General features: G+C 45.9%; 1 protein-coding gene across 16 annotated transcripts; it reads left to right on the forward strand.

Moving 5' to 3' along the window:
- Positions 1–3,590: 3,590 nt before the first annotated feature.
- Positions 3,591–27,779, forward strand: Hps1 (HPS1 biogenesis of lysosomal organelles complex 3 subunit 1). 16 transcript variants are annotated; one of them, XM_063245076.1, is made up of 21 exons: positions 3,592–3,739; positions 5,316–5,419; positions 5,551–5,626; positions 7,439–7,555; positions 11,811–11,948; positions 12,159–12,301; positions 13,851–13,959; positions 15,808–16,187; positions 16,562–16,667; positions 17,209–17,310; positions 17,455–17,524; positions 19,435–19,478; positions 20,751–20,918; positions 21,005–21,184; positions 22,285–22,340; positions 22,777–22,911; positions 22,998–23,062; positions 23,698–23,843; positions 25,983–26,096; positions 26,488–26,570; positions 26,997–27,779. In XM_063245076.1, the coding sequence occupies exons 4-21, from the start codon at positions 7,439–7,441 to the stop codon at positions 27,157–27,159; spliced, it is 2,319 nt and encodes a 772-aa protein (XP_063101146.1). In that variant the 5' UTR covers positions 3,592–3,739; positions 5,316–5,419; positions 5,551–5,626; the 3' UTR covers positions 27,160–27,779. The 16 variants fall into 16 exon arrangements, 15 of the variants coding, with proteins under 15 accessions (XP_063101146.1, XP_063101149.1, XP_063101143.1 ...); XM_063245079.1 differs by having other exon boundaries at positions 5,581–5,626; XM_063245083.1 differs by having other exon boundaries at positions 3,593–3,739; positions 5,316–5,626; positions 15,808–15,867; positions 16,027–16,187.
- Positions 27,780–27,888: the final 109 nt, after the last annotated feature.

Genomic DNA, 27,888 nt, shown 5'->3' on the forward strand with positions numbered 1-27,888 from the left:
CCATCAACTGAGGAATGGATTAAAAAATTGTAATATTTTTATACAATGGAGTACTACTCAGCTATAAAGAATGATCACATTGAGATATTTATAAATAAATGGGCACAAGTTGAAACCATACTCATCAGCGAAATAAATCAAACCCACATGTATAAATACCGAATAGTTTCCCTAGTGTAAGAAATGATAACAATACATAAAGCTATGTGGTAATCATGATTCCCCATTTTATTGCTTTGAAGACTTATAATGTTTTCATTCATTAATTGGGATAGTTTTATTCTGGGCTGTTTGATTTTATTGTCTGTGATGGTATGAACAGCTATTTTGAAGAAAACAAGACATCATAATAGCTAGTGATGATTTAATATCATCTTGTTTTGAAGTTCCATCAAGCTTTTGTTCTTCTGTCTCCATCGGTCTTAACATGTTATATCTTACTAGATTTTATTATATGTGATAGTACAAACAATTATATGTGATAGTACAAACAATTTTTATAGACAAGGAGATAATATAGAAACTACGTTTTGTTTTGTTAGTTGGTTCTAAATACCCTGTAATATTTTCATTCTGTTGAAAGGTTTTACATTGTCTTGATATGTTTGATGCTACAGTATACGAAGTTATACTCAAATATTCCAAGGAAAGAGACACTATGATAACTACTGTTATGTCAGGATATCTTGTGGTGAAACACTATGTTGCTTAAATTGTTATGTTCTTACCTGTGCTGTTGTGTTATGTCCTCTTTTATCTCAATCTCCTTTTATTATTATTATTTTATTTTTTTAATTAAGGGAAAAAATAAATTTTAAAATAGCAGGATATATTATAGTAACCACTTTGACTTCGTATTAACTTGATTTGAAGCCCTGTATTGCTCTCACCATCTTGTTTTGACTGATTTTACTCTACTCTGTTTTGCTTGATAGTATCAAGTTTGAGAGTATAGGCAACTACTTTGAAGACAATAAGATTCACTATGATGCCCATTCCGGTTTGACTATTATTTTCTTTTGAAGTCCTGTAATGTCTCCAATGTTTCAGTTTTATTGGTTTTGTTCTGTACTGTTTTGTTATTTTACTATAACTGATGGTATAGGCAATTCTTTTTAAGATAGCAAGAGGCATTAGGGTAACCATTGTTGATCACCTCGTATTCTGTTTTTATTTATCTTTTTTTTTTTGCCTTTTTCTTTTTTATCAGTACCAGGGATCGAACTCACGACTGCCTGCTTGCAAGGCAGGCGCTTATGCCGCTGAGCTAAATCCCCAGCCCCTGCCCCTTTGTATTCTGTTTTTGCATAATGTACTATGTCCATCCTTTTGATTTGACTGACTGTTTTGTTATGTCACATTTGATTTTTCTCTCTTCAAAAAAAAAATAATAAGAACTGTGGGAGTAATAAAACCTAAAATGTGTAATTGTTATTGTAAAAAAGAGAGGAAAAGAAAGTGCTCTAAAGTATATAATTGCATGTATATTTAAGTGTATAAGATAGATAACCATATTACTGAGTTTTTGTTGGATCATTAACAGAACTGTTTGCAGTCTCAGTGTTTGTCCACTTTATATGCTTTAATTTTGTAATCTGAACAACTATTTCTAAGATGACAATATGTAATCTATTAAGTGATTTCTTACTGTTCATTTTTTTGAAATTCTATATTACTTGTACCCTTTTTCTGCTTTTTTTTCTCTTTAAATAAAATTTTTTAAAAAGAGCTGGTTCTATGAAAAAATAAGCAAAACAGGCAAAGCTTTATCTAATATTACCCCCAAAAGAACAGAAACGATCCAAATTAATTCAATTAGAAATGAAAAAGGCAAAATCACAGTGGATACCACCAAAATCCAGAAGGTTATTAGGAACTACTTTGATAACCTGTACTTTAATACATTGAAGAATTCAGAAGAAATGGATAGATTCCTAGATACATATGAATTATTAAAACTTAACCAAGAAGATATAAAAATCTTCAATACTCTTAAAACTCTGCAACAAAATTGAAAGGGAAGAAATACTTCCAGACTCATTCTGGGAATCTGGAAGTATTTCTTAGTATTACCCTGATTCCAAAGGCACACAAGGAGCCAACTGAAAAGTGTATGTCTGGCCATTAAAGAAATGCAAATTAAAACACTGAGATTCCACCTTACTCCAGAAAGAATGGCTATTATCAAGAAATCAAATAGTAACAAACACTGACAAGACTGCAGTGAAAACAGAACCCTCCTACTTGTTGGTGGAAATGTAAACATTATGAAAATCAGTATGGAGATTCCTCAAAAAACTAAAACTAGAAGTTCCATTTAACCCATCTATTTCCTTGTAGTTCTCTTCCCAAAAGAGTTCAAGATATCATGTTACAATGATTCGTGCATATCCATGTTTGTAGCAAAAGAATTCATAATAGCTTAATCCTGGGAGCAGCTCCAGCCAGGTCCAGAAACAGGAGAATGGGTAAAGAAACTTTTTATATACCACACAGTACTATTCTGCCATAAAGGATAAATTTGAGTCATTTGTAGAAAAAGATAGACGCATCTTGAGACTATAATCTTAAATAAATCAAACAAGCTTAAATATTGTATGACTTCTATTATGAGAAACCCAAAGTACAAATATATTAAAGAACAAAATAAAAGACAATAGGAAACAAGGAGTTAAATCTTTTGCAAAAGAGAACTACAAATACATGGAGGTGGAAGAGGAGGGGGAAAGGATGAAAAAAGAATTAAAATGTGTTATGAAACTGTACCAACTACTCACGATGAATGTATAATTATGTACAGCAAACAATACTAATTAAACAAACAAAAAAAAGCGGCTGCAAAGCCCAGGCCTCCAATAGTGCACGTACTCTACTGGATGGGGAGCAGGAAATTTTTCTGAGAAAGTTGGCTGGCAGTGATGCTTTGATAGTACCATTTTGTGGAGGTGTGGATTTGTGGCCTCCACCTTTCCCCAAGGGATGCTCACGCAGTCTGCCTACCCTAGACCGGCCTCTGCATCCGCTGCACTGACAGGCTGCGCTCAAAACTACCGGGTGGCACCAAGGGAAGCAAGGATGACTTGACATTTAGCCCCTCTCACGGTTCACAGCGGCCTCACCTCTCTTTCAGCCGCTGTACTGCACAAGTACAACTTAAGAGTCTTGGAAACACAGGCTCTATACAAAACCCTAAACAGGCATCCTGTCCTCCAAATAGACTGAGAACCCTTATGCAGAGTCCACGGTTGGTACTCGGGAATCTGGGGTCTTCCAAAGCCTATGTCTCTTCCATAGAGGTCGGGTGATGCAGCTCTCCTGAAGGAAGTTCAGCAATTTGGGGTGAAAACAGGGCTCCGCGAGAAGCCATAAAACCGGATTCCAGTTTGGCTTCTTAGCAACTTCTATGCTGTATAATGGGGTTAAATAGGGACGTTTTCGATGCCCCGACGGAACTGCTATTTTCCGCAAGTGGGAAGGCAGAGACCGGCGCGGCAGCACCGCGGGTCGCCGGAGGGGCTGTGGGCGTGCCCCCAACCCCACGGGCGGCATCCGGGAGGAGGGGCGCGCGCGGCAGGACGCACGGCTCGCTGGGCCCCACCCCTAGCAGCCCCGCAGCAGGGGCGGGGCTCGAGCCTGCGGGCGGACCCAGCTCTGGCCCGCCCCTGCGGGGCCGTCACGTGCCCTCACCCGGAAGTGCGCTGGAGGCCTAGCTGCAGCCGGGAAGTGTGGCTGAGATCTGGTACGTGGGCCCCGGTAGCCGCCGGGCGCCGTCCCTGTCCTCGTCTTCGTCCTCGTCCCTTGTAGTCCTTCAGCCGTGGGCAGCCCTCCCGGAAGTAGGGAGGCTATGGAGTCCCCCGGAGAGGAGAGGCTGCACCCCTCACCATCACCCTCGCCCTCCTGGTAGTAGTGCTCCCAGCCAGCCTGCTCCCCAGGGTCCCCCTCGCGCCCTGGAAAACCTGGCGATTTGGGAGTGAAACTGCTGCATAAACTGCTGCAGTGCCCGGAGCGCCTTAAGGCTTTGGGAGGTGAAGGATGACCATCGCTCTGCTGAGACTCCCCGCAGCGCTTCCTACCAGGTAGACCGAGGCCTGCCGGTGCTGTTGCCTGTAATCTCGGCATTCCAGAGGCTGACAGGAAGTCACTGAAAGCTCAAGGCCAGAGTGGGCTGCACGTTCAAAGCCACCATCAATTACACAGCAAGACCCTGTCTCAAAGAAAGAATAGTAAGATAAGACAAAGGCCCTTGAGGCACTTTGCTGAGGAAAGATCTAAAAGGTAAAAGTGGGCGCTGAGGGTTTTCCCAGGTTGACCCCCGACACCATCTGGAGCGCCCTTCTTCAAAGTGCTCGACTCTGTGTTTGCTCTGTAGAGCTGGGTAACTCTGTAGAGGGGTGTGAGGTTCTCATCCCAACAGCCTCTGCGTTTGCTAAAACAAAATGAAACATTTAAGGACTGCTGCTGAGCATCCCCAGCTCCCCAGAATGTGGCCTTGGGGCCTTTGCGTGTAACCAGGAGGTCAAAGAAGTCTGTTGCAGAAGAGGTGGAACCGGAAGGAGCCCTTATCTGGGTGGCCACTTACCTCTTATTTACTTACAGTGGTTTGCTATTAAACTTTATAAACTTTTGCAGTGGTTCCTGCCCTTTATTGAAATATGAATAATTATGGAACTGGGAACCAGTTTAGTTTATCCTGTCACTAGAAAAAAGGAAGCTGAGAAATAAGAATAGCAGTTAGTTCCCACTCCAATTATTATTAAAGCTTAGCTTGCTAAATCTAGGAAATAACCTGGTTAGTTGTGCCCTTGACTCTCCATCCAACCATGTATGAAGATAGAACAGGAATTTGTTCACTCATTTCCCAGTGAGAGATTTAGATCCAAAAATGTTAAAGTGACCTGACAAAAACACTGCTAAAACCAAGTCTCCAGTTCCTTTGCTGACAGTTTATTCTGTCCACAGTGTCCTCCCAGGATACCTACTCGCCTTTCTCCTCTCACCTCCCTGCTGCTTAAGTTGGACTTTACTGTCTTCTGTTACTCAGCAAGTTTCTCAGGCTGCTCAGGACCCTCTTGCTGGCTGTTCCATGTCTAGGAGACCCATAGTAAAATGAGAGCTCGTAGGAGGAAACAGGAAGTAGAAATAATGTTTGCTCACTGCAAAGGGTTCTGCTAGCTGGAGTCACATTTTCCATGTTGGGAGAGGAGAGTCCTTCCCTGGTTTGTCTAGTCCCGAAATGGACAGCAGAGGGGACCAGTGCCTGTGAGCCTATGCTTGTCCTCATGTTCTCTCTGTCTCTCTGTCTCAATCATTTGCAGGACAAAGGATGCTATGCTGTTCCATGAACTGGTCACTCGGTTTGGCTGCTGCAGCCCCTTCTAAATCTTTGGCAGCCTGAGGCTCTGAGGTGCTACTTCCCAAGGTAGATGCTCCTCCCTTCCTGGGGTGGAGGGAGAGGGAGAGGTGAGCAGCACTGTGGGAGGCCATAGAAAGCAGAAAGAAGCAGGCTGAGCTCTCCTGGATCCTGCACTCCTTCGCTCATCCCCACTCCAGCCTTGCATCCTGATGTCTCCTCTGTCCCAGCATCCCTTGCATCCAGGTGACCATCAAAGCCTGCAGAGTCTCTAAGGTATGCCTCTTAAATAATTTCCTCCTTCTCCATCAAGGAATGGGCCCACTTCAAGCTAGCTGACCTTCATGACATTAGCATGGCTCATCCCCAGCCCCCTCCTGTCAGCTACAGCCTCCACATCTCCTAGCCAATTTCTTCTGGAGAGGGTACCCTCACATACTTCAGCTCTGGTCCCAGCACAGCCTCTTGCAGGTCCCTGCTCTCTCCAGCAACTTCTCATCCCATTGCCCTTCCTCTGTGTGTGGTAATGTTTAGCAGTCCCATGGGAATAGGCTGGACCCTTCACTCTTTCTCTCTACATTAGCCTGGGTCCAGTGCTCTGGGTTAGAGTTGGTAACCCAACTAGAAGGTGGAGAAGAACACAGTGAGGACCACTGAACTAGCTCATAGGAATCCTGTAGAGTATGATTGAGTCTAGGACCTTGAAATGCTGAGAATCTCCTAGGAAATAGGGTCCCGTCTTATGCAAGAATTAGGACACAGCTTCCAAATCACTGTCATAGCTTAGCACATGGATAGTGTGATTACCTCTGTGTGGCACACTGATGTTCACAAGGAGATATGAAACCCATGCGTGAGGCCTGTAACTGCAAACAACAGACGTGGTGTTCTTACCATTCTTAAGTTCCGCTGTCCTAAGTGTTGATAGCATTGATGTCCTGCTGTACCCTAGGGCCAAGGTACATTGTGGGAAGCTCTGTGTTACAAATACTCCAAAATAAAACTCATTTTACATACTGAACCATTGGTATGTGTAGCATGGGCCTATAATCCTAGATATTCTGGAGGCTGAGGAAGGAAGATCACAAGTTCAAGGCCAGTCTGGACAATTTAGACACTTTGTAAAATGTAATACAGGCTGAGGGAGATGGTGTATGCCTGTAATCCCAGCACCTGGGAGACTAAAGCTGGAAAATCACTGCAAACTTGAGGCCCGCCTAGGCTACATAATGAGTCTAAGACCAATTGCTACTACATAAGGAGACCCTTCTTAAAAACTAAATAAAAAAGAAAGAAAGAATTTTTTTAAAAAGGGAAGGGAATATAGCTCAGTGGCAGAGCACTTGCCTGATAGGTGCAAAACTCTGCCCAAGGAGGCCAATGCTCACTTCAGCCTGGTACCTGGCCTGCAGTGGAGGTAACTAATGTATCTTGGCCTCTTGGCCTCTAAATAGAAAACAGATCCAAAAAGGAGCACCCCTCTAAAGATATAATGGTGGGAAAGTGGGTACAGAGGAGCGAAACACATAGGTGACTGAAAAGCAGAAGTTAAACAGATTCGGTTAAGATGGAACCTGGGGTGAGGTCCTCAGGCAGCCTGTTTCCAAGAGCAGAAAGCTTTGATGTATCTCTTATGTTATATATGTTGTGCTGAAATAAACTCTTCCTGGGCTTTGGGGCCCATCTTGGGAGCTGTTTTCTGTTCAGAGGGGAAAATGCCTCTGGGCTGCCTAGGAGGGCTCTGCCTGCTTCTGCTCCAGACCAGATGTCAGCCCTCTGCAGTGAGTAAGCATGGCTTCCTTGGGCAGTCCACTCTGTCCAGACCAAAGTCGAGTCCCCTCCATACATTTGTTTCTGAGAGGCCTGATGCCATGAGATGAGGACCTCCTGGATAACAGGAAAGGGCCTCAGACTTAGCATCAGACAGGCCTGTGCCCCTGCCCACCTCTGTAACTGAAGAACCTTACTTCCCTTAAGGGATAGGAAGGCTCTTGTGGTGGCAGAAAGGACTCGGTACATGTTTGCCGGAGTTTGCATTCTCTTCTTAATTATTGACTGGCTTGCCTTGACCTTCCTTCTCTTTGGCAGATGAAATGCATCTTGGTGGCCACTGAGGGTGCAGAAATCCTCTTCTACTGGACAGATGAGGAGTTTGAAGAGAACCTCCGGCTAAAGTTTGGGCAGTCAGAGAATGAGGCAGAAGAGGTGAGAGGATGGGTGCAAGGGAACCGAGCAAAGCTACCAGAATGCAGGGGAGCAGGAGGAGCTGAGTTCGCTGGTCCCTGACCAGCCTGAGGAATGCAATTAGCAGGACCTGTGAGTCAGCCTCTTGGAGTGATCCTGCTCTTCTACCACCAGGGCTCACTGGGACTGTGAAAGCAAAAGGAGAAAGACTTTTAACCTCACAGTTGAGAATTTCGGTGTCATCAGTTTCTCTAAAAACTTTGAACTTGCAATTAATGCATGAATTTTTAATAGCCATATTGAGGTAAAATTGACATATCATTATCTATTTGTATTTGATATGCTTTGACATGTATGTATACATGTGAGTGCAGAAAACTTACCTATCACCCCCAAAGTGATTGCTCCTGTACTACCCCAGCCTCTAACAACCACTGATCGATCTGTTTCCCATCATGATTGGTTTGTATTTCTAGACTTCCATAAAAAAATCATACCATATGCATCTTGGTTTCATTTTGTAGGGGTTTTTTTGTTTTGTTTTTTGATCTGGCCTTTTTTACTCAGTGTAATACTTCAGTTCCTCTGTGTGGTAATGTGTATCAGCTGTTCGTTACTTTTCATGGCTGGGCAGTGGTTTATTGTCTCAACGTGCCCCAATTTGTTTATTCATTTACCTACTGGTGGACATTTAAGTTGTTTCCAGTCTCTGACTTTTACAAATAAAGCAGCCGTGAGTGTTCATATATAACTCTGTATGGGCATATGATTTCAGTTTTTGTGGGTAATATCCAGGATAGAATGGCTGGATCATGAAGGTACACGTTTAACTTGTAAAGAAATCACCAAACTTCGCTGAAGTGGCTGTATCATTTTACATTCTACCCGTGGCATGTGAGTTCTAGTTCCTCCTGCTAGTAGCTGGAATGGTGAATGTTTACTGCATCTCACTGTGTTTTTTCATTCCGTGACCAGTGAGTGATTCTGAGCATGTCTACATGTGCATTAACTTGCCACATCAGTTTTTGTACATGTTTGCAGTTCATGCTTGCATTCATCATAGGATGTTGGTACATGTACATAGCATATCTTAACTCTTTTTATTTCCCTTCTCCCACCTTCCCTCCACCCTCTCTCCATCTCTGGATCCCCTTCCCACTTGCAAAAGGTCTATCTCCCCATATCCTATTGTCTGTCTTTTATTTTGCTATTTAAATTATTTATACTTTCCATGTCTCATATAAGAGCCTATATGATATCTCATCTTGTTTGTTTCATTTCACCTAATCATCTATTCATTTCAGTTCCTCATGTTTGAGTGGGTCTTTTATTTTGGGAGCTGTGATTTGTTTGAGTTCTTTCATATTCTGGTTGTTAGTCCTCTGTCGGAAGAGTAGCCCCCTTGCCATAGCTTTTGCCCATTTTTAAAATCAAGTGATTATTTCTTTTGAGTTTTGAGTGCTTCTTATATATTCTGAATGCAAGTCTTTTAGTAAACATATCCTCTGCAAATATTTTCTTCTGAGCTGTGACTTGTCTCTGCATTATCTTAAGAATATCTTGCAAAGAATATCAATTTTGTTTTGGTAATTCCAACTTTCCATTTTTGGTTTTATGGATCATGTTTTTGGTATCACTTCTAAGAAATCTTTGCCTAACCCTAAATCACAAAGAGCTTTCTCTATATTTTATCTAGAAGTTGTATAGTTTTGGGGTTTATTTTAGGCCTAATGATCAATTCAGAACTTTTGAATATGGTGTGAGGTATGGATTGAAGGGTTTGTTTCATTTTACGTATGGACATCCAGTTTATTACTCAGGAAAAAAGTTGTCATTTCACTTACATAATCTGCACTCTGCATTTTAAAGCAGTAATTTATTTTGACTTTTTTTCTTGATTAATTTTGGGCTGGAAAACATTTTATTAGGGATGCAGTAGGGGGAGTTCTTGTATCTCTGCAGCAGCACGAAGAGCCTGGCCGCCTCTCGGTGCCCGGCCTGCTATAGTGGGCCTAATTCGTTAGTCCACCATCAGCATATTCCAATATGGGGGCCATGGATGGACTTTTTGTAATTTTATTCAAACTAAAAATCAGATTATCTCAGGCTGTTTTAGTTTTTTAGAAGTCAGTACTTCTCAATTTTAAATAATAGTCTATTCCAGAACTATTATTTCAAATAGATCAATTGAAGAAGCAAACTGTTTGGCAGTGTTTCCCTTCTTGTTTGTTAAAACAAACAAGATATAGGAACAAATCTTGATTTTTTTTTTTTTAGCTCTTGCATGACTAATGTAAAGGAAAAAAAGTGTTTAAAACTTTATTTTTTTATGTATGCCATTCATTATTTCCCTAATCACATAAGTAAGTTAATTGTGTGAAATTTGGAAATACGGCAAAAAATTTTTAAATGACCCACTACCAACAGTTTTTAGCTCTTTGATATATTAGCTCTTTATCTTTTATGTACTGGAAATCATACTACATTTATAGTTTTATTTTCTGTTTTTTTCATTTGCCATTCTCAACACTGTAACTCATAATGGCATCATTACATCAGTATATGAATAAATGTGTCATCCATTATTTAATTACTTCCCCAATACTGGACAGATACAGCTTCTAGTTAGCTATCACGTATAAGGAACATTTGTGCTTGAATTTTATTCCATGTTCCATTATTTGATATGATTATTCTTAAAAATAAAATGAACCAAAAACCTTTTAAAGATACTGTAGGACTTCATAATTCTACCTTGTAGTATATGAGAATTTCCCTTTACATTCTACATATACCAAAAAATTTTTATCTGCCCCTACCAAAAAAGATTCTTGCTATACTATATGGGAAACCACTACTTTTAAAATGAGTTGCTGTGCACAATCTCAATTTTTAAATAACTTTTCTATTCATATAATTTATGACAGTTCAAAAAAATTGTAGTGCAAACAATTCAAGCATTTGTTCTTGCCTGTGTGGGACCCAAGTCATTGAGAAACCCCCTATTTTCTGGGCTCTGGGGGCAAATCAGTGAACATAGTAATGTGAGCTCTGCTTTTAAAGAATGTAGGGCCTAAAGAGAGATATGCAATCAACCAGATGGCAAGGAAACGCCATGTGTTCAGGTGAGGGGATACGGATGGAAGACAGGACAGGGGCTGAGTAGGGAGTCCTGGAGGTGGGATGGCCCCGGGAGTTCAGAAAGGCCACTTGTATTTTCAGCATGGTGCCTTACTGCTGGCCAGCTGCCTGGTTTTCTTTTGGAGGCAAAGGTTCATTCCGTAGATTTCACCCTAGTGAGGCTGCAACTTCCGCATCCTCCATTCAGGAGCCGGTCATCCTGAGCAAAATCACGTTTCTTCCTTTGTTTTTACTCTGCTGAGAACTGGAGTTGTAGCCATTCCACAGGCTTCCCCTAGTCGCAGATTCACAGCAAATTTGCCCAGTCCTTTTTTATTTTTGTTTGGTTGTCTTGTTCCTTCCTTTGGAGAACAATGAGAATGGACAAGGCAGAGAGCTTATTAAAAGGAATCCTTGGTGTGGAAAATAGGAAAAATAAAGAAACATTTAAAAAATGGAGAAAAATGTCACTATATCCCTTATACCTAGAAGTGATAGCTTCAGCCATTTTGGCTTTCTTAGTATCTTTTCAATATCTTGTTTTATGTATGCATTTTTAAATACAGGCCATCCATTAAAAAAATAACATTGTGTCAAAGGAATTTTCCATGTCATTGAAACACTGATATTTTAAATAGCTATATTGACCCTCTCATCATTTAAATGTAATTTATTTCCTTGATACTGTACACTTACGTATTACTGTACATTTGCATTTTTTCCAGTTATTTGCCATTGTGAATTATGTTGTAGTGAACATATTTGTTTCTTCTCTGGACATTTTCCTTAGGATAAATTCTCCAAAGTAGTTTATTCCAAAAAATGACACTGGCTTGGTGTATATGGCAGTCTTCCTTAGAGCTGGTGAGTTCTCCATTAAATTCTCGAAACATGCCACTGTGAAATGTGGCAAATATTTAATAGTTCTTTCCATATTCAGAGCCTGCATAGCAGTTAACAGGCTGACCCTTGCCTTCCAAGCGGCCACTCAGAGTGCAGGTGTAGCCTTTTTGTTCCTTCCCTCTCAGGACAGCAGTCTCTCCTAGGCAGGTCTGCCATTATGAGCTTCTTGAGAGCAAAGCCCTCGTTTTGTTTCTTCCTTTGTCCACAGCACCTCACACACCCTAAGCACTGTCACTTTCTTACCCTCCTGCAGCCCCCTGCACTGGAGGACCAGCTCAGCACTCTCCTGGCTCCAGTCATCATCTCCTCCATGACCATGCTGGAGAAGCTCTCAGACACATACACCTGCTTCTCCACAGAAAATAACAGCCAGCTGTATGTCCTTCACTTGGTGAGTAGGTGGCCCTATGGTCCATGTTCCTTATCCCCCTGTTCCCCAAATGCCTCTCCCCTGTCTTGGACTAGACTCCTATGGAAGGGAAGAACTGCACAGCATCAGAACCTCCGGGGACCCAGTCCTATCTTTATTTGTCCATGGAGATGAGGGCAGGTGGAGGGAGCTCCACAGTGCCTGGCTGATGTTGTGTGGCTGTGCCTACAGTTTGGGGAATGTCTGTTCATCGCCATCAATGGAGACCACACTGAGAGTGAGGGGGACCTCCGGCGAAAGCTGTGCGTGCTCAAGTACCTGTTCGAGGTGCACTTCGGTCTTGTTACTATGGACGGCCAGCTCATCCGAAAGGAGTGAGTACTCAAGGCCAGTCCCCCTGTGCCTTGCTGAGCACCCTCATAGGTCCGATGAGCCCGTGCCTGGCCTCACTGAAGCCACAGTTCCATACTCTGCCCCAAGTATGCCTTGGATCCAAGAAGCAGAGCTGAAAGGAGCTGTCAAACTTTTTTTTCTGAGGCTTTCGTTTTACATATGGGAAGCTGAAAGGAGAAAAGTTAACTAACTTTGCCTGGAAGTAGCTAGTTGGTTGGTGATAATATCTGGCTTAGCAGTGTGAGCTCAGTGTGATAACTTGGACCCCGGAATAAAATCCAAGGAAGCAAAAAATTAAAATTTAGGGAGCAAAGGCTTTATTTTAGGCCAGGCCCAGTGACACAGTCTCCAGGAGCCAATTTGGAGACTGCATGCCTGACAGCTAAAAGTCAGGGCTTTTATCTTGTAAAATCGCAAACAGCTGCTGGTCTCACAATGCAAGGAGGGGGATGCGGGTGTGGCGCACTACAGAATAGGAACACATCGAGATTACATTCCTTGGGAAGAGCAAGATCAGGTAAGGGTTGTGCTACCAAGCAAGTTTAGATTAGGCAGAAATCCTGTTTTCCTCAGCAGAGAATAGAAGTCTAGCAGTAATTAACAACTCCTGTTAGCTTATCTTAGCGCCACATCTGTTATTTGTAGAGGGCAACAATGGTTAACATATCAATTAGGTAAGATTTTACAATTCTTTACAGAGGAGAGCATTGATTAACATATCAATTAGGTCATCCAGAGGGAGAAGGAAAACATATATACGGTATGGGTATGGCCGGGTTACAGGTTTTGCTAAAATAATGAATTTATTTTCCTAGAGTACAACACTCAGCATCCCCATTATGCAGTCAGTTCACTACCAACCTCGTCCATCATCACCAGCCAGGTCTGAGCCATCTTCCCTGGCTCTGCAGAGCTGCTCCAGACTCTCCCATTGGAGAAGCACATTCCCATGCATACACACTCTGGTGGCACTTTCTGAAGGGCAGGGCCCCATAACGAAATCCTGAGCAAAGCAACATAAGCAAGCACCCATATTGAGGTACTTACTCAGACTCTACAGGCATCACGTCGTGGGTTGTTTTAGCTGTCACAGTGTTGGGGATTACATGCTGTGGGCCCCTTACACAAACCGTGTATATCCATCCAGGTCTATCAGTATTGGAGAGGGCTGTGCCCCTGTGTTTAGCCCTGATAATAGGCCAGTGTTGTCTCTTTTTAGGGATCTGTGGAGGACATCAGAGGCATAGAAAATGCACAAACCTTCCTGGCTCCTTGGATCTGGCTTTCATATGTCTGTCTAAGGGCTGAGGAATGGAGTTGTTTGGTCAGTGGCTTCACTCCTGCTTCCTGCCAGTGCTGCTGTACCAGGACACACATGAAACACAGTCCCTTTCTGCTCTACACTCCCCCCACAGATACACAGTCACATTTTCTGAGCTCTGTGGCTAAGATACAGGTCTGGGATAAAATCCGTGGGTTGGTTGGAAGTAACCAGCTTTCTCATGTGCCCCTGTTATGTTTCTGCCTCAGGCTGAGGCCCCCAGACCTGGACCAGAGAACACAGGTGTGGGCTCACTTCCAGAGCCTGCTGTGGACCTACAGCCGCCTGCGGGAGGAAGAGCAAAGCTTTGCTGTAGAGGTGACTATGGGGCACTGAGGTGGGTTAGGAGGGGCACCAGCCAGCTTGAAGACCATGTTTTGACCTCACTAAAAATTGCAGAAGTGTCTGAAGATAGCGCTTTTAAGCTTGCCTCCAACTTCCCCCAAAAAGATGTAGTGAACTGAAACCAGGGTAGAAAGTAGTGAACAAAAGCAGTACTAGAGGCAGCATTACCCTGAGTGCAGTGATACCCCCACTGCAGCCCCAAACAGTCCTCAGCCAGCAGCACTATCAGGAGCTAACCCCCCTCCCATGTTACCCTGGGGTGATGAGCTGGAGTGGCCTTAGCAGTAACACCACCAGAGCCCATGTGGGACGGGCTCAACTTCTCTTTGTGTAGCCGTGGATCTCACTTACCAGTGCCCGCAGGGCTTGTTAAGCACAAGTTGTTGGGCCTCACGTTCAGAGTTTCTCATTCTGTGGGTCTAAGGTCAGGGCTCTAGAATCTGCATTTCTAATGGATTCTCAGATGATGCTGAAGTTGCCAATCCAAGAGTCACACTTTGAAAGCCACTGCTTTAGAGAACAGACTAATCTGAAAAAGAAATGAGCTCACAATTAAGTCAAGTCTTACCCCTGAACACCCCTACTTCTTTCAAGTACGAACTTCTTTGATTTTTTTTTTTTTTTTTTATTTAAGAGGAAAAAGAGAAAAACACAAAACAAACCAAAGCGGCGTAAGGGTACACGCAATACAGAACTACAAAACAAAACAAAACAAAACAAAAAAACATAACAGTAAGAAATCACCTGCTAGTAGATTACACACTATCTTCTTGAAAATAGTTCCTCAAATCAGCATATGCGTTTTGAAGGAGGAGAAGGAAAAGGAGAAGAGGACAGAGAAAGGGGAAGAAGAGAAAAAAGGAAAGAAAGGAAGGGGTGGAGAACAGGAAGAGGAAGAATGAGAAGGAAGAAAAAGAAGTTATATACACAAGAAAATAAGCCACAATAGGTGAAAATCAGGGGAAGTCAGAAAATCAGTGACCAACTTCAGTAAACGCGGGGTACCCGTTATGTAATGAGGTGCCCCAGGCTCTGCTGAATAAAGACACCAACTTTGCCCTTGACAGAACTCGGCAACATGTGAATACTAACAATGCAATAAAGTGTTCTCCTTGTCACACTAGGTTTCACATTCAAAATCCACGGCAGCCAAAGCATGAAGTATCAGGAAAGGCTTCTTGTAGGAAGTGACCTAATGCAGTTAGGCCAAACCGAGGCTCCTCCCCAAGCCCACTAGGCCCTGTGTGACCTGTTGCTGCCTGTCTTGCCCAGCCTCATCTCAAGTCTCTCTTGTTCTCACACTTGTGCATTGCTCATATGGGATTCCTTTCAGTTTCAGAAAAACTGTATGTCTGGCTTTGCCCAATATGTAAGTCATTCGCTGCATGTGGCTTTTGAATATTTGAAATGTAGGTAGTCCAAATTAAGTTATGCTGTACATGTAATATATACCAAGTTTTTATGATTTAGAAAAAAAAAGAATGTAAAATATCAGATCAATAATGTTTTATATGTTGCTAATATTTTAGGTATATTAGACAAAAAAAATATTAAAATTTCCCCCATTTCTTTTTACTAAAAATTACTAAACTATGCATAGGATTCACACTCTGCATTTTAAACTACAATGCTCTAAACTATACAACTCAGGGCCTTTGCACGTGATCTTCCTAGGCTTGCTATGTTCTTCCTCTCCTCTTTCTTTGGCAGACTTTCCAGTTCCTTAGATACCAGTTTAAGGCTCATCTCGGGGACATTCCTTGAACATCCTACCCAAGTAGGTCTCTGCTGTTTTTCTCTAGTACTGTATGTTTCTTACAGAGCACATATCATGGTTGTCTTAAATACTGTCTGCCTTGTCCACTAGAGTCTGCTGAACAGGTAAGCACAGGCAGGCTGAGACCATACCAGTCATGGTCTCTGTACTCCGGAATACCTGACACCCAATGTGAGCTCGGGATAGACAGAGTGAATGTGCTCACCAACTCAGGGCTGCAGCCGGAGAAGCTGCTGGGTAACATGGCTTCCTCCCCTGACCAGGCCATGGAGCGGCTGATCCACCCCCAGCTCTGTGAGCTGTGTATAGAGACACTGGAGCGGCATGTGGTCCAGGCCATCAACTCCAGTCCCCTACGGGGCAGTGAAGAGGTCCTGCATGCCTTCCTGCTTGTGCACTCCAAGCTGCTGGCCTTCTACTCCAGGTGAGCTGAGCCCCAGCCTCCCACCTGCACTGTTCATACTCCTGCTACCTGGAAATATGGTCTCCTGGTCCACGAACCCCCTTTATTCCACACGGCATTCCCACACTTGACTTCCACACTTCCAGCCCTGCTGTCTGAGGCGCTTCCTTCCAGAGCACTTCATAGAGTCCACATTAATTTGTGCCCTTTCTGGTCTGGGGCTTCCCCATTGGTGTTTTGGTTTTACTTAGTAATTTAATTATTGTTAAATTGATGTTAATTTTATTTACCCCTATCTCCAGGAGAGATCAAGTTAGCCAGAAACTGATGCACTGCTCGAGGGCAGCACTGGGCCTCAGGCAATGCTGACAGTTGCCCTGCTCCTATCTCCACAGCCACACCGCGAGCTCCCTGCGCCCAGCTGACCTCCTGGCTCTCATCCTCCTGGTTCAGGATCTCCACCCCAGCAAGAGCACAGTGGAGGAGGATGACGATGCCCAGGTGTCAGGGAAGCAGAGGGCCATTGGGGTGGTGGCTAGAAAAACCTGCTTGGACAGTGGTGGGCAGGCCCTGGGGGCTGTGCTTGCCTTGGGACAATCTAGGCAAGTGGATGGCTATGCTGTTTTCCGGTGGAAACCCAGCTTCTCCCTTTAACCATGTAAGCTGGGATTCACTTATTTTGCAGTGAGAATAATGGTAGGGATACCTTCGCAGTGGTGCTATGAGGGATAAAGGAGAAAAGCCACATAATGCCCAGCAGTGCCTGGGCAGAGTGAAGACTCAGTGCTAGCCAATCTGTGGGCATCATTGTCATCATCAGTGGTAGGGAGGTGCTGGTTTAAAATGCATTGGGTTTCTGGAATTCCATTAACCACCTAGAATTGAAAGCTCCCTTGGAAAGTCTGAGGACTGTACACCTAGGCCAGCACATGGCTTAGGTTGGAGGGGCAAAGGGCTTCTCTGGGAAGTGCTGGGAGGCATATGTGGGTGGAGAAATGCCAGCCTGGATGTACGTTAACCAGTGTCTTCCCTGTCCTCAAAGCCTCCCCCCCAGAGAAGGCCCCGGAGCAGCCAGAACATCCCCGTACAGCAGCCCCGGAGTCCGTGCACCTCAGGCTTTGCTAAAGACAGCTCTTCGGGGACGGTGTGTGCCACATGATGTGTGAAGGACAGGGTGGATCTGCCTTACCATATTGCCAGCCTTCTCCTAGGAGAAGGGGCCTGCACCGCTTGAAAGCAACTCACCTGACCCTTGGTCCTTGATCTGAGCTGCCGCTTTTCCCAGCAGGACACAGACAGCTTCTCCCTCCCTGAGGAGTACTTCACACCAGCTCCTTCCCCCGGGGAGCGGAGCTCAGGTGAGGCCTGGGAACAGAGCAGCAGTGGCAGGATGGGGGTAAGGAAGAGGGGAGTGTCAACATGTAGCCAAGGAGATGGATTCCCAGGCACCTCATAAGGGCCAAGCAGGGTGCTTAGACTCCTGTGGCCCAAGGTGCTCTCTGTGGCACTGTCTTCTCTGCCAGTTCCAGCATGAGTTCAGAGATTCCTAGGACTACTCAAATGATCCATAAAACCTTCTGTGACAAGTTGGTTTCTTTTTAAAATTCATCTTTATGTATATTCTCAACCTTAAACTAAAATTGAACAGTAATTATTTGATTTCGTGTATATTCAACCTCTGTACCTTAACCTGTTTTTCCAGTGTGTGTTAATAGACAATAAAAATGAGTTATTCGTAACAAAATTGCTTAGAGAGGAAAGTAAGCCAAAATCCACACCATGATCATCTCCATGAGTACACATATGTATCTCTGGAGTTCTTAGAATAAAAAAAGGGTGCTGTTGGCTCACACCATCTGAGAGAAGAAAGGAAGCCAAAGTTACAGAAGGAGAAGCTTGTTGGGGATGGTTTTGATAGGTGTTTTATCAGGTGGCTTCCGTAAAAAGTGGCCTTAGGCCTGGCTGGGCTCCTGGGACACTCACCTGAGGCACTCACCTTTAGGGCTGTCCTCCCAGGGCACCCACCTAGGGCCCAGGTGAGTCCCGTGTATCTGGAGTGGAAGCCACTGTTGTGTGAAGAGTCCTCACCCAGCTGCATTTGGACCCAACCTGGAGTTCTCTAAAAACTATTAAAGCTGAGCTTGTGCCCTAAGATTCTAATTTAATTGTTTGGAATTGTGGCCTGGGCAGCAAGATTTTTTTCAAAAGCTCCCAAATGGTCTTGTTAAACTAAGGTCGAATGCCATGGGGTTCTTAGCGTTAGGTTCTTGGGCCAGCTCCAAGGAGCCTGGAAGTCCTGGATTGTGTTCCAGCTCATATCTTTGTGTCTTTACCTGGAGGAGGTCCACGGCCATCTGCAGATTCTCTGAGTTCTCCCTGAGCTCCAGCACCAGGAGTAGCACAGCTTGTGTACAAGTGCGGCAGCTCCTTCCTGCCCCTTCCTTTCCTCATTCATGGAAAGCTTTCTGCTTTATATAAATAATGTTCCACTGTGCAGAGACCTCATAGTTTAGAAATGGCTTCTTGAGTCACAGTGATCCCTGTGTGTGTGTGTGTGTGTGGTACTGGGGGGTTTTATTGCACTAGGGTCCCCATCTTGTTTTTATTCTTTATTTGAGACAGGGTGTCAAGCACTAATCCATTTCTAAATCAGGTTTTTAAAATTTGGGAACTCGCTTTCCTCAGAGAAATTTGATTATAAATAAGAGTTACTTGCAATGAAATTTAAGAGAGAATATTATTATTATAAACATATAATATCTCAAAAAATTAGTGGGCTCAGTAGTTTTCTGTGAACTAGGAAAGAAGTCAAGCTCAATCCTTTTCAGAGTAGGTCCTAGTAAAAGTGATGATTGCATAACTGAACAAGGAATTTAGACTCTGTGTGTGCTAGCTCCTAAGGAGGGAACCTGAAGGAATGGAGGGCAGAGACAAGGATTGAATGAAAGGAGTTAAAGGGGGAGTCTGCGGGAGACGCACCCTTTGCCAAGCACATGCTCAAGGCTCCATTCCCTTCTGTAGCTGGCTCTGTGTGAAGCTTGGCTCCTCTAGGCCCAAACCATTTAGCCCTGGTACCGCAGCGCTTCCCTTGTGCACACTAGCTTTGGAGAGGATGGCTAGGGCTGCAGCTCCAGTGAGGCACCTCTGTCCCCACCTGGTGCTCTAGCTGAGCTACTGATGGCAGCTTCTGCTTCCTCTGCCATGCTATTGGGCCATTGTTTACATTCTCATGGTGTTTATGTTGCCATATTTTCATTTGTGTTTACAGGTAGCACCATTTGGCTGGAAGTAGCACCATCTGATGTTCCACAGGTGTTTATGTTGCCATATTTTCATTTGTGTTTACAGGTAGCACCATTTGGCTGGAAGTAGCACCATCTGATGTTCCACAGGTAACTATCCAGGATCTGCTGGCACTGTAGATGTTGGGGAGGTGCTGGGATTACGTGACCCTCCCAGGCTGCTCTCCATCAGTGCTGCCCTCCACCTGCCCATCTCAGGGGTGGTTGGTACCGAGCTCAGGAACAGGCTGGGCCTAGGGAGGCTTATAAGACAGGGAGTGAGAGTGGCTGTCCCATCAGGCCCTGGCCCTCCACATCTTATGAACTCCTACCCTCCTTGCACTCTGGGAAGTCAGAGTCCAACTTATACAAACATATTTACTGTAGAAAAATGAAAAATACAGAAGTATAGAAAGGAAAATAAAGTCACTCTTAGTCTTGTCCTCAAAGTGAAATTAACGTTTTTGGATGTTTCCTTCTGTTCTTTTTTTCTATGACTTTACCCACACCCCACATGCACATACTGTGTATCTAGGCACACATACTATATTCTTTGCTTTTATCATGTTTGGGATTCTAATGTACTTCATTATATTGTTTTACTTAAACATTTCCACTTATGAAGTTCTCTTCAACTGTGTGGGTTTTAAGCATTGTTCAAGAGACCATCCATGCGTATGTTATTTATTTAGCAAATCCTCAGAACATGTAGTATTTTCCAGTTTTGCTTGTATATTGTGTATAAGTGGAATCATATCCTTATAGAGAAATTTTTGTAGCATCTCTAATTATTTCCTTAGTTCTCTATTTTTTCCCATTAAATGCTTTGCTTCTCAGAACCCACACTTATGCTGGAGTCTTGTTCAGTCTTAGTTGTTTTCTATCTCAGTTTCTCCAATTTAGGGCCACTAACCTGACAGGCATACCGAGAGGAAATACCTTCCTCTCACTGAAGGCAGGGCAGGGAGCCTCTCCCCTACCCCACTGTCTGATGTCCTGCCTTCTCTGTCCCTTCTGGGCCACCCACTCACCTCCTGTGCCACTTTCCCACTGCCCTGCCTGTGACTCAGTCGTGACTGGGCAGAAAGGCCCAGAGGAAGCTGTGGGACTGTGGGTGCCAGGACAGTTTCAACAGATGGCAAGGATCTAAGAACTGGAATTCCTCTGAGCTGAACACATACACTCCCCATGATTCCTGGGTAGGGCAGAGAATGGACAGTTGTGTATCGATATAACTTGGGCTGGAGGCCATATGTCTCTTGCCTCCTTGCCCTCTGCAATGATGGTTCTTTCTCCTCCACAGGTAGCTGAGGACACGCTCCAGGTGCTGGCTCCTCCTTCCCTAGTGCCTTCCAGTCCCAGGAGGATCTTCCTGGACGCCAGTGTAAAGGACAACTATTGCCCTTTGGTGCCTCACACAATGTACTGCCTGCCACTGTGGCCAGGCATCAACATGGTGCTCCTGACCAAGGTATAGAGCCCTTCTTCCTGCCCGAGTGGTGCTCAGGGCCTAGACAGTGCCTGTCCATTCCATCAGCCCTCTCCTCTTTCCTGCAGAGCTCTAGCACCCCACTGGCCCTGGTTCTGTACCAGCTACTGGATGGCTTTTCTCTTCTGGAGAAGAAGCTGAAGGAGGGCCAGGGGGCTGGGAGTGCCCTGCGGTCCCAGCCTCTCATGGGAGACCTGCGCCAGAGGATGGACAAGTTTGTCAAGAATCGAGGTGGTCAGGAGATTCAGGTGGGGCCCAGGCTGTGGGCCAGTCTGCCTAGCAGATGAGAAGCCAGCAGTTCTGGTTCCTGTCCCTGCTTCCCACAGATTTGTGATTCTTGTTCTCCTCATTATGAAAAGATAACAAAAAATGAACAGCTTCGATCCAAGTTTCAGAACATGTTATGTGAGTTCAGTAGGACACAAATTGTCTCATTTTTTAGGGGAAGGAACTAAGGCTTGGATAGGTTGTAACTTACTGAGGATTGGCTGGCTTATTCATGGGCAGCAGAGCCAAAGCCTGCATGCAGTGATACATTAAAGACCAGTGATCTGCACATTATGGGGCATCTTCCCTGCAGTGTGACCTGTGTCACCTGGGCACCAGGGGCAGCAGACAGAAGTGCAGGACGCATAGATCTGGGTTAGGAGCTAAGAGTTAGAGCCCGGATGGTCTATAAACATTGAGGACAGTGTACCCTGACAGACCAGGCCTAGGAGCAGACAGGAGGAGGAACAGTCAGTGAACTTGGCATCTGGGGCCATGTGCAGCTGGCCGTGCCTGGGTCTGAGGAGCTGGGATTCACTGGCAGTGATGCCTGTTGATCTGGAAAGGAGCAGAAAGGATCAGAGGAGGCCCAGAAGTGGCTGGTGCTCCAGATAATCTCCTGTCTGGAAGAAGTCAGCAGCAGTGCAGCAGTGGCTTGGTAGAATGCTAAGTTCTCGTGCTTCAGGGAGAGACACCTGCGGTCTCCAGCAAGACCTCTCCATGCCATCCCTGGGGCACCTGCAGCAGTGACTCCTTCTCACCACCCCTAGCCTTGTGTGCCCACCCCTTGAGGGGCTTGCTTTGTTGTCTGATGATGTTAAGTGCGCATGGCTGTGCCCATCAGGCTGGAAGCACCACACTTGACCCAGAAATTACTGCTTAAACATCTGCTAAGGGAACAGAATATGGTGGCCTGAAGTACACAGAGGACTGGCAGAGGGCCACTGGCAAAGCTCACTTTGGCCAGAGGAGGGGATGGTCCTCTGGATCCTGGTGCTCCCTACAGCCCAACTTGGGTAAGGCTCCCTGAAACCTCACTGTGAAAACATGGTCTTGAAAGTAACTATCACCCTCCTTCCAGAACACCTGGCTGGAGTTTAAGACCAAGGCCTTTTCCAGAACTGAACCAGGATCAGAGTGAGTAGTGGCCCCCAAAGACAAGGGAAGTCCTTAAGATAGGACATATATTCTCCAGAGACCACAAATCCCTGCAGGCTCCAAGAGAGAAGTTCAGGAAGGAGCCAGTTCCTAGCAGACTCCTAGGGAAAGCTCTGGCAAGCCCACAGGCTGCAGGGACAGAGCTGGGAGTGGGGATGGGGTGTGAGGGCCCTTGGCATCCGAACAGCCCAGCTGCAATTGCAGTGCTGACTGGGTGCTGCCTCCAACAGTCATTGCATGCAATTATTAGCAAGACGCTGTGATTGGCAGAGTTGCCTAGAGCCAGGTGCCATGTTGGGAAGAGCTAGGAAGCTGCCTCCTGGCCCCTGAAGAGGTGTATTGTGCTTGATTGGCATGGCCATACGGGGCAGGAACAGTCTTTCCTGCTGCGATGGCATCACCTCCTGGTTTCCAGGTTACTCCAGGTATGTGGGAAGCTGAAGCGGCAGCTCTGTGCCATCTACCGGCTCAGCTTCCTGAGCACCGCACCTAGCAGGGGAGGCCCGCACCTGCCACAGCTCCTGCAGGACCGTGCCCAGAGGCTCATGCGGTAAGTATGGACGGTTCCTGACGGAGCACGAGCAGGAGGGACGTGGGGCCCTCGCAGCTGCTGTAGTTTCCTGTTCCTCTTGGCAGAGAAAGGCTGCTGGACTGGAAGGACTTCGTGTTGGTCAAGAGCAGGAGGAACAACACCATGGTGTCATATCCTGCTGCCTGGTTCAGCCCCCCAGGAAAACCTTGTGGCCAGGACTCCAAGCTCTGGGGGAGGAAACAGACATTTTCTGCCACCCTAGTTCCTTTCTCGGAAGAAAATTGAGGATAGTGTCCTATGTCCCTCATCTATAGGAACATTCTAAGGCCAAAGTTCCAAAAATTCCTCTGTCCCAAAGTTAACACATAACAGCTCTAAATATCCTTCATGTCAGTGCTGTCCAGCCAGCAAAATGGTAATAGGTCCTGGAGGAAGGTCAGGGGTTCCGGGGATCTGACTGGTTCAGGAGGCCCATGCCATCTTCCTTGGATTGGGAGAGTACCCTGTTGCGTGTGAAGGCTCTGACCTGGCCCGCAGTAAGGATGTATCCCTACTTAAAGAATCATTTCCAAGACTTATTTGACCCTAGTATTATGAAACACTAGTTTTATTGAGTACATATGTGCTTGGGATTCCAGGCTACCTGTAAAAGCTCCAAAGTATCAGGCCTTAGTCTCTAGCACCTTTGGTCTTCAGGAGACAGGTGAGAGGGTGCCAGGGAACTCTCCTCCACCAGCCACTGCCCTTCCAGAGCAGTACTCTCCATGGTCCCTGGCTTTCCAGGTTTCTTAACTCAGGCTGTTACCTACCTGGAGGACTTCCCAGGCTTGGTTCATTTCATCTATGTGGATCGCACAACGGGACAGATGGTGGCTCCTTCTCTCAGCAGCAGTAAAAAGACATCATCAGAGTTGGGCAAGGGGCCCCTGGCTGCCTTTGTGAAGGCCAAGGTAACTCTTCCTCTGGCCGTGGCTCTTTTCCTTGCTCATGGGTACGGTATACTGAGGCCTGGCCCCCACTCAGGAAGGATAGGCCCGTGGCCTTCTGTACTCTGGCCTGGCCTGTGGAACTGATTGCCCCAAGCCTGCACCTTACTGCACTCAGCTGTCAGTGTCAGCATGCCCTGTCAGGCCTGCTGTGCCTTGGACGTGAGGGTCCAGGACCCAGGTGTAGGGGGGCCTTTGGTCCATATGGAGCAGCAACTGCTGCCATGATCAGATATACCTGGTGTTGGCAAATGGCCCAGTGCCTAGCATAAGTAAATGCTTGGCAGTTATGTGTGGAAAGAGCGGCAGCGGCAGTCATTTGGGCATCAGAACTTTGTTTGTTTGTTTGTTTGTTGATACCAGGAATGGAGCCCAGAGCCTCCCCACATGCTCGGCAGTACTTTGCTACTGAGCTATATAGCCTGAGCCCTATCAGAATTTAAAGCTAGATGATTTCTACTGAGGAAACACTCCCTGGGAGTTCTTTTCTTCTCCTAATTTGCCTCTTTTTCATTGGTAATTTGTATGTTTTTGTATGGGGAAGGTAAACTGCTTCCTTCGTTCCTCCCTTTCTTTTCTCCTTTTGTAGCACTCGGTATTGAATCCAGGACCTTTGCACCTTACCCCCTGTCCCCATTTTATTATTTTACTTATTTTTGAGGCAGGGTCTCAAAAATAAGTTACCAAGGCTGGGCCTGAACTTGTAATCCTCCTGCCTCAGACTCACAGAGTGCTAGGACTCAGGCATGTGCTACCACGGCTGGCTTTGCCAAACTATGTTTTTTCTTCAAAAAACAGTCTATCGTAAAGATTCAGATAAGCTGGGTCAGGGAAGGCTTGTGTTGGAAAGCCGTTTAGATTTGCCTCTCACTAGCTGTGTTTCTGTTTCCTCAGCAAAGGAAACAGTGATACCGCTTTATCATGCGTCACGTTACTGTTATAAAGGGGATGAGGTGCTGCAGGTAAAATACTCAGCACAGTTGTATGGCACCAAGTGCGGATGCAGTGCATAGAACACGTGTGCCCATGTCACAGCTGACTTGATCCTTCCCTGTGACAACGGTCGGGTTCTCTGACACACTGCTTTTTCTTGTTTGTGCAGTTTGTTGCACTCAAGTGCATTCTGTGTACAGTCATGTTGGTCAGTTTCACCTCACACTCCTCACGCCAGTAAATCTTCCAATACATGATTTTTGGCAACTCTCTAATAGTCCATCATGGGACTGTGACATAATTCACATAACTATTTCCCTAGTGTTTGAATCTTTAGGTTTATCTCTGTGCTTTTGTTGTTTAAATAATCGTTCAGCACACACCTTTTGTGCATACATACCAGAGTTCTCATCTCTGATTATTCTTCAATAGAGATTCCAAGAAATGGAATTACTAAGTCAATGGGAGGAGTATTTTTTTAGGTTATTAATGCATGTTATCAAGTTGCTTTCCTCTAAAATATAGACAACCCATATATCTGTGTCCAAATTTAATTAGAAAATTGTGATTTGGTATGGAATGAATTTCACATCCATTCTACTAGGGCTTTTAGTGAGAGTGCTCACAAGATCTTTTCCCAGCCCTAATGTAAGGGGAGAGCTGAGCCTGACTGCTGAGCCTGGGGCATCTCTCACACAGCCTTGGTTACGGCCCTGCTTAATTAGGACAGCATCCCCAGGAGACAGGTCCCTCAGGTCCACCCACAGAGGAGAGGACATGTCTGGCTCTGGGTGTCTGTATTCCAACAGGCTTCCTAGCTCCTGGTGTGGACAGTGTGTTACAGCCCAACCCTCAGGAGAGGGGTGTGCAGGGCCTGTGCAGGGGGCCTTTCTGGGTATCCACACCTTGATCTCCTATCACCACATTCATTCAGAGTGTCCTTGGCTGTTTTCTAGCCTGAAAGATCAGTTTATTAATTTGGACTTGTATAAAGTACAGTTCTATATTTTATCCCTACACCAGCTAGAGGTGGACCCCATCCATCCATTCCTGCATCTCTTCTGAGAGTGTTTCAGCCCAGCGCTTTGCTTCCTTCCTTTCTTCTTTTGGGGGTCTGAGGGGCTGCCTGGTGGGCCATGCAGGGTGGCTAAGCACTGTCCCCTTCCCCAGGTCTGGGCTCTGATCCATTTGGCACGCAGGTACCTGCAAAAGGGCTGTACCACACTGCTATCCCATGATGGGGACTTCTGCTGCTCCTATTTCCTGTGGTTCGAGAATGACATGGTAGGTTTGCCAGTTCCCTGGGCAGGCTGGTCCCGAGGTACCTTAGGTTCCCTTTTTCTAAACAGTGTTTAGTCTGTCTGTCTGTTACCTGATGTAACAACAGGTAAGTACAGTGGCTGGGACCCACAATATAGGTCACATTGTCACTCTGGCATCTAACTTTGTGATCCCTCCACCCAATGCCTGGAAGACTTGTGCCATAGTTCAGGCAGTAAACAAGAACAATGGATGGTAAGATCACACCTCAGGCAGGGACTGGGTCACTAGTGCTTCAGTGTCTTCCTCTTGCCCAGCACCGAACACACCATACCACCATGGCAGGGCTCATCCCAGTTCATCTCCCTCAGCCACACCCACTGCCTCCCTGTTCTCAAGACCTTTCCTTCCATAGGGCTACAAACTCCAGATGATTGAGGTGCCTGTCCTGTCTGACGACTCAGTCCCCATTGGTGTGCTGGGAGGTGACTATTACAGGTGATTTTGACTGCGGGTATGGGGGCCTCCTGGTGTGGGGCAGATCCTCCAGGAATCCCCCACCCAAAAGTTAGAAGCACAGGCTGGGGCCTCTCACAGGCTGACCTAGACACCATGGGGTCAGAAACCTCCTGGAGAGGGCATCTATGTCCTGCCTGTGGTTGGGGAGATGTCTATGCGGGCCCAGAACTTCCCCTTATCTGGGATGCTCAGCCACGTGAAGATTAAGCCCTAAGAGAGGAACTGTGGCCCAGGGCTAAGCCCAGAGTAGGTCATCAGAAACAGGAGACGATGTTCCCAGTCCAGGAGCTATGGCTCAGTGAGAGGAAGAAGAGATGAGTGCTTGATTGCTGGCCAGGACAGGGCCCTGGCTTGGGAGGATTGCCATGGCCGTGCTCCTGAGTTCCACCCTCGCATTCTCCCCAGGAAGCTCCTGCGCTACTACAGCAAGAGCCACCCAACCGAGGCTGTCAGGTGCTATGAGCTGCTGACTTTGCACCTGTCGGTCATCCCCACTGACCTGCTGGTGCAGCAGGCCAGCCAGCTGGCCCGGCGCCTAGGAGAGGCCTCCCGGTTGCCTCTGCCCTAGGCTGGACTGCACTGCCCAGCGCAGTAGGCTTCTGTGCCAGTTCTTCAGCCACCCCACTAACAGATGTTCCCTATGCAAAAGTTTCCTCCCTCTTGTCCCCAGCAGCCTCCTGAGGATACACACAGCTCTCAGAGCAGCTCCAGGGTTTCTTGAATCAATCCTACCTGGACCGCCCCCAAGTGTGATGACAGGCCCCTAGTCCACCTCTGTACGGAAGGAAGGTCATGGGCTTCCTGCTTACAGCAACCACGGCTGTGAGGTCCTCACAGCTGTGAGATGGCAGTAGCTCCTCTTTCAGAGCTACTTCTGTTCCCAGGAGAGAAGGAAATGCCCAGAACTCAGGCTGCCTGAAGACACACACCCCACCCCTCCCCAATGCTGTGCTGCAAGGAGTGATTTTTTTTTCCTACTCCAGATAAAGGGTGCTCTGTTGGCTGCCCTGACCCTTAGCTCGCCTGCCTCCCCCTGCTACTTGTGCAGCTGTGGTCTTTTCTTACAATGCTAGGCCCGTTTTTCTGTATTTAAAATGTGGACACCTACCTCTCATAGTGGCAGGGAGGATTAGCGAACACTGATATATACTCAATAAATGTTGGATATTGTCCTCATCCAAACCTAAAGTGCCTGTGCTTCTGGTCCTTTTGTTGCTGCTGAGAAGTCCCTCTGAGCCTGCTAGGTTCCAGTCCCTCCAAGCCTGCTCACTCTAGGCTGCCCAGCAATTCAGCCTTC

The sequence above is a fragment of the Cavia porcellus genome, unplaced genomic scaffold (assembly GCF_034190915.1).
Source record: "Cavia porcellus strain 051 isolate PalLab524CR breed Dunkin Hartley unplaced genomic scaffold, mCavPor4.1 scaffold_2, whole genome shotgun sequence".
In the NCBI taxonomy this organism is placed as follows: Eukaryota; Metazoa; Chordata; class Mammalia; order Rodentia; family Caviidae; genus Cavia; species Cavia porcellus.

Excerpts from the sequence above, each read along its gene's own strand:
- Hps1 (XM_063245073.1), top strand. The coding sequence starts at position 7,439 with ATGAAATGCATCTTGGTGGCCACTGAGGGTGCAGAAATCCTCTTCTAC. Across the intron at positions 11,949-12,158 it reads AGCTGTATGTCCTTCACTTG|TTTGGGGAATGTCTGTTCAT; the intron begins GTGAGTAGGTGG and ends CTGTGCCTACAG. Across the intron at positions 19,559-20,750 it reads CACCATCTGATGTTCCACAG|GTAGCTGAGGACACGCTCCA; the intron begins GTAACTATCCAG and ends TCTCCTCCACAG.